The 6,741-nt window shown below is 36.5% G+C and overlaps 1 protein-coding gene across 2 annotated transcripts in view; it reads left to right on the top strand.

The window, feature by feature from the left end:
• Positions 1-2,196, top strand: part of LOC107629023 (40S ribosomal protein S15-4) — a 6,323-nt gene extending 4,127 nt beyond the window's left edge. The window contains exons 1-4 of one of the 2 annotated variants that reach the window (XM_016331700.2): positions 305-457; positions 566-714; positions 790-847; positions 1,741-2,196. In XM_016331700.2, the coding sequence (XP_016187186.1) occupies positions 455-457; positions 566-714; positions 790-847; positions 1,741-1,989 (459 nt within the window). In that variant the 5' untranslated portion in view covers positions 305-454 and the 3' untranslated portion in view covers positions 1,990-2,196. Of the gene's footprint in view, positions 1-304; positions 458-565; positions 715-789; positions 848-1,740 lie in introns of those variants that run through there. The other variant, XM_021117891.1, reaches the window with a different exon arrangement.

Consider the following 6,741-nt stretch of genomic DNA (forward strand, 5'->3'; position numbering starts at 1 on the left):
ACTTGTTCCGGGTCCAATTAAACTCGACCCGGCTTGGCCCTTGAATACCTCTGGTTGTGGGTTTATTTTCTGTGGATCGGGCTACGTTACTGATTACTGAACAAAAAATATCACAATAGAGAATCCTCGGTCTCGTGAGCCATTCATATAAATTATAAAACGTTGTCATTAGCCGGAAACCCTAAAAAACTTGTTCCGGGTCCAATTAAACTCGACCCGGCTTGGCCCTTGAATACCTCTGGTTGTGGGTTTATTTTCTGTGGATCGGGCTACGGGCCTCGTTACTGAACAAAAAATATCACAATAGAGAATCCTCGGTCTCGTGAGCCATTCATATAAATTATAAAACGTTGTCATTAGCGGTTTCGCGGAAACCCTAGCTACCACACAAGCTTACAGAGCTAGAATACATACACACAGGGAGTAGCAGCTTCAGCTTCTCAGTTTCGCAACGATGGTGAGAAATCTATATTCTCTCATTCTCAGTATCGATTTGATTTGAACCGTTCTCATCGATTCGTTGTTTCTGGTGATTAATTTTCGTTTTTGTTTTTGTGTGTTGAAGGCTGATGTGGATGCAGAGGTAGCGCCAACTGGAGTACCAAAGAAGAGGACGTTCAAGAAGTTCAGTTTCAGAGGCGTGGATCTCGATGCACTCTTGGACATGTCCACCGATGAACTCGTTAAGCTCTTCACTGCTCGTGCTCGCAGAAGGTACCTGTGTCAAACGTTTGCATTTGGATTTTGCATTTACGTGTTGAAGGTTTTAATTGTTTTTCGCTGTTGCAGGTTTCAGCGCGGTTTGACCCGCAAGCCTATGGCGCTCATCAAGAAGCTGCGTAAGGCGGTGAGTTTTCTATTTTTTAGTTTGAATGTTATTGATTCGTTATCTTTCTATATGATTGGCTTCGATTTTGATTATACCGTGCTAAGCATGAATAGTGTGATTGTTTTTTCTTGATGTATTATGTGTCTTTCATACTTGGAAAATATGCTAAGTTATGGTTTTGATTCTTATAATTTGTGTGAAAAGTCCAGAATTTCCTAGAGTGTGAATACTCATAGTGTTGATCTCTCTGATAGGGAGGAGAAACATGACCCTGTATAGCCAAAATTCAGTATATCTTTAACATCATTTGTTTTGTCGCAAGCTTTTTACCCTTTGACGTTTATTCAACTTAACTTGAAAGAGCTGTTCTCTTAGAGTGAGTTTTATGGCCTTAAAACAACACTTCTGTAACAAGAACATGGCATGTCAATTTTTGTCTCCCAATCACCTGTTTTGTCCAAGTGGCTGTTTAGGGTGTACCAAAAATATATTAGTATATGGCAGAACACATTGTGAGAATAAGGAAAATAAGTAGAAGGAAGAGTAAGTAGCAAGTTCTATGAAAAAAAACTAAGGCAGTCTTGGTTTTGCAGTGAGGACTGAGGAAATAGTTTGTGTGGGCATGTTATACAAATTCGTTTTCTTCATCTTTAACTAGTGATTGTTTTTCTGTCTGGTTTGCTTGTGCCACCTTGCTAACTCTGAATATAGTATTGCTGAGTTGCAATATATTATGATAAATTTGCTGGCTGTAGTGAATAAAATGTTTGCACATTAATTACTTAGGAAAACTGTGCTGTTGTTGTTAATTTGCATTGGTATTGGTCTTGGTCTGTTTTGTATGGATATGAATACTGTCTTGAACCAAATATTGTTTCTAATCATTCAACTGATGCCATTTGTTGAAACAGAAACGTGAGGCCCCAGCCGGTGAGAAGCCAGAGCCTGTGAGGACTCACCTCCGCAACATGATCATTGTTCCTGAGATGATTGGTAGCATCATTGGTGTTTACAATGGAAAGACCTTCAACCAAGTTGAAATCAAACCAGAAATGATTGGGCACTATCTAGCTGAGTTCTCAATCTCATACAAGCCTGTTAAGCACGGAAGACCTGGTATTGGTGCTACTCACTCTTCCAGGTTCATTCCTCTCAAGTGAAGAGATGTCACAAGGGCCCTATCCTTTTCTCTCATGTTGAACTTTTGCTTGTTTTTCGGGATTTTTTATATTTATTTTCTAGTTGATATTGCTTTACTTTTATGATATTAGTGAGCATAACTATGGATTCCAATTTTGTCTAGTGATGAACTTCCTGGATTTTGTTTTCTATATTAAATATTGTTCATGGGAAAATCATTTGATGAAGACCAAAAATCCTTTTGATAAAATATGATGCGCTATTTCAGTAATCACCACCTCTTCCAAGAATATCACATGAGATAGGTTCTTGAATCTGGAATGCAAGTTTTCATGCATAGACAATTCATATTAGAGGCTAATTAGGTTAAACATGGCTACTGAAGTAAAACTAGATGGAAACATTGCAATAACAATTGTATAACTTCTATAGTCACCAAATCACACTGCTCGAGTTGAGTAGTAATCAATTAAAGATTTTAAACAGCTCCACTGCACTGAATGGAACCGATATTGTTAGTCAATTTCCTCCCCGATCTTGAATCTTTTGTCGGCAACGAATCCATTTTCTGAATCCTTCACTTGCGAAACCCGAAAATCTTGCTCTTGAATTTGTTGCGTATAAAAGTTAAATAAACACTCCAGGGTAGGTTTGGGAAGTATCAATAGTCACAAAGCAATATGTGTGTAGTGGTAGTGAAGATGCAATCCTGCAAGGAACTGGATTTAATTGAGCAGATTTATCAATCACAAAAAATTGACAGTCTAATCGAAATTCATCAATCAGTTTCTCCATAGATATAGAATTGCCACAATGTTTTCAATTTTGCAGTTTATAAGGATTTTGTTAACCATATTTAATAAGAGTTTTTGGTATGTTTTATACTTTGTAACCTTGAAAAGTGAGAGAGAAAGATGATTTCATATAAGGTGAGTCTTTTAAATTTTGAAAACTTTACTCTAGATAATAAAAATGATCCACATTATTAATATATCACAAATGTAACAAAAAAAATATTTTTTCTTAATGCACCTAAGAAGTTCTGGTTGATTTAGTTTTACTGGAAAAAATTATACAAATAGTATTTTTGTAAATCATATAAATTATGTTTAGTTAATGTTTACAAACTCTGTCTATGCTACACCTGTAGTACGTAGTCAGCATCAAATCCGGATAAAGGAGGAGGGTTGTGTTACGTCTTTGATAGCCAACATAAAAACTTAGTTGCATCTTCATGACATGGATCAAAGACGTTATTGCGCTAAAGTTAGGTTGTTGCCTATAAGTAACGCGCTGTATGACTTGCGTACAATGTCAAATGTGCAAGAGCCATTGTATCGGTGTCCGAGTGTAGTGTTAAATGAGTAAGAGTTCTCGTGTTTTCGTGAACGGACGAGGGTAAATAAGCTAGTTCACAAAGAAAAAGGTAAAAATAAAGGTCGGAGCGAGGGAAGGTTGAGATTTGAGACATGGAACATAGACACTCTAACAGAAAAATTCATGGAGGTGGTGGATACCATGACAAGAAGGAAGATTAACATCATGTGCCTACAAGAAACAAAATGGGTCGACGTGAAGGCTAGGGAGTTGGATACCTCCGGATTCAAACTTTGGTATACAAGAAAGGTGAATAATAGGAATGGATAAAGTATTATTGTGGATAAGTAGTGGAAGAAGGACGTAGTGGATGTCAAGAAAGTGGGGGATCAGATCATCTTTATCAAACTTGGTGGAAGGAAGTACTTTTCATGTGATTAGCACTTATGTACCGCAAGTGAGTTTGGACAAGCAATACAAGCTAAGGTTTTGGGAGGATCTAGAGAGTTTGGTCCAAAACATACATTTGGGAGATAACATTTTTTTAGGAGGAGATTTAAATGGCTATGTTAGAAGAGAAGTGACTGGATATGAAAGTATTCACGGAGGTCATAGTTTCGGGGTAGTTAATACCGATAGTAAAACTATTTTGGACTTTTTCTCAATCTTTGACCTTCTCATTGCAAATACATGTTTTAAAAAGAAAGACGAGCATCTTATAACCTATAGGAGTGAGTGACATGACAAACTCTCAAATCGACTTTATCTTGTTGAGGAGAGTTGACCGAAAATTTTGCATTAATTGTAAAATTATTCCGGGAGAGAGTTTAACAACACAACAATGGATGCTCATCATGGATTTTCGCATTGAGCAAAAAATGAGAAAAAGACATCATACAAAGAGCCCAATGACGAGGTGGTGGCGGATGAAAGGTGAGGAACAAAGAAGCTTCCTAAGACGGATAAAAGAAGAGGCAAAGTGAGAAAGGGATGAAAACGCGGAGGAAATGTGGAGGAAGATGGCAGAAGTTATTAGAAGAACAAAAGAAAGTTTTAGTAAATCTAGAGGGATATGACCAAGAGACAAGGAGTCTTGGGGGTGGAATGCAAGTGTACAAGAAAGATAAATGCAAAAAGGGAGTACTTTAAAGAGTGGTCTTTGTGCCGCAATGCAGAAAATTGAAAAAAATATAAGGCAGCTAAGAAAAAGACAAAAGTGGCTGTAAGTGAAGTAAGAATAAAAGCATACGAGGGTTTTTACCAGCCTTTAGACATGAAGGAAGGAAAAAAATGTATATATAGAATCACAAAGAGCCGTGAAAGGAGAACAAGAGACTTGGATCATGTTAAGTGCATAAAGGATAAAGACAGAGATGTTTTGGCTCAAGATGAGAAGATCAATGAAAGGTGGAAGAGCTACTTCTACGAGTTATTTAATGAAGGACAGAAAACTCTTCCGAACCTTGGCCGGTTATGCACGAGAGAAGAAGATCAAAATTTTGACTATTATCGAAAGATTTGAGAATTTGAGGTAAAAGAGGCTTTAAAGCGGATAAAAAATGGTAGGGCAGTAGGACCAAATAATATTCTGATTGAAGTTTGGAAGGGCTTTAGAGAGAAATATATCAGTTGGTTAACCAAGCTTTTTAATGAGATTTTAAGGTCAAAGAAGATGTTAGATGAGTGGAGAAAGAGCAACTTGGTACCTATCTACAAAAATAAGGGAGATATACAAAGTTGCAGAAACTATAGACAGATCAAACTCATAAGTTATACTATGAAGTTATGGGAAATGGTAATAGAACGGAGGTTGAGATAAGAGGCATAAGTAACAGAGAACTAATTTGGTTTTATGCCAGACAGATCTACCATTGAAGCTACATACCTATCTACATATCGTGTTTATTGATTTGGAAAAAGCGTATGATAGGGTGTGAAGGGAGGTCCAGTGGAAGGTTTTGGAAAGGAAAAGAGTAACGATCGCATATATTCGCGCAATTAAAGACATGTATGATGGAGCTACAACTAGTCTGAAAACTCAAGATGGTGTGACATAGAAATTTTCTATTGGTATAGAATTACACCAAAGATCATCCTTAAGTTCATACCATTTCAAATTAGTCTTGGAAGTACTCACAGAGCATATCCAAGAACCTATGTCATGGTGCATACCTTTTGCCAATGATATCGTCCTTATGGGAGAGTCAAGGGAATACCTAAATAAGAAGTTGAATTTATGGAGAGAAGCTCTAGAAGTGTATAGTCTGCGCATAAGCCATAGCAAATGGAATATATGGAATGTAATTTTGGCCGCCGAAGGAAAAACTCTAATACAGAGGTGAAAATTGGAAAAATCATCCTACAAGAAATTAAAAGTTTTAAGTATCTTGGGTATATCATACAAGATAATGGAAAGATTGAAAGGATGTAAATAATAGGATCAAAGTAGGTTAGTCAAAATAGCGGAGTGCGTCTGGTCTTATATGTGACAAAAAAATCCTTTAAAACGTAAAGGTAAATTCTATCGCAATGCTATAAGACCGGCTATGCTTTATGGTACAGAGTGTTGGACGGTTAAAGGAAAGCACGAATATAAGTTAAATGTGACAGAGATGAAGATGTTGAGATGGATGAGTGGTCATATGCGACTGGATAGAATAAGGAACGCAGAGATGAAGATATTGAGATGGATAAGTGGTCATACGCGATTGGATAGAATAAGGAATGAAGATATAAGAGAGAGAGAGAGAGAGAGAGAGAGAGAGAGAGAGAGAGAGAGAGAGTTGGAGTAGCATTTATTGTGAAAAAGATGGTAGAATCGTGTTTTAGGTGGTTTGGACATGTAAGAAGAAGACCGACAGAGCACTCAATTAGGAGGGTGGATGAGATGAAAGATGGATAACAGGTGACATGCAAAAGAAGACCTAGGAAGACCATCCATAAGGTGATCAAACAAAATTTATATGTAAACAGTATCTCTATAGACATGATACATGATAAAGCTCAATAGCGTCATTTGATTCATATAACTAGAGGCGGAGCTTAGTTTGGACAAAAGTGGGCATCCCCCCTCCCCCAAAATTTTATAAAATAATTAGTAGTTTTACCTTAAAAAGAAAAGGTAGCTCAATTGGTTGAAGTTGTATATTCCTAGCTAACTGTATTCGACGCCTATTTTCAATTTTCACACAAATTTTTTACTTTTTTGTTTTTTGTCAGAGTTGGAGCTAGGAAAACTCAACCCAAAAATAAAATAGTACAAGACTCTCCTCCCTCATAATTACTATCTATCCTTTTCCTCAAACTAATAACTCTGTCTCGCAATTATTTCGAATGTTTATTTTAAATATAATGGTTAATGGTTGAAATGGATTTTTGACAAATTTAAACATAATTAAATTCAATATCATTATAAAAATTAAAAAATAGTATTATTGTATTCAATAAATATTAGT

The sequence above is a fragment of the Arachis ipaensis genome, chromosome B03 (assembly GCF_000816755.2).
Source record: "Arachis ipaensis cultivar K30076 chromosome B03, Araip1.1, whole genome shotgun sequence".
NCBI classification, from domain to species: Eukaryota; Viridiplantae; Streptophyta; class Magnoliopsida; order Fabales; family Fabaceae; genus Arachis; species Arachis ipaensis.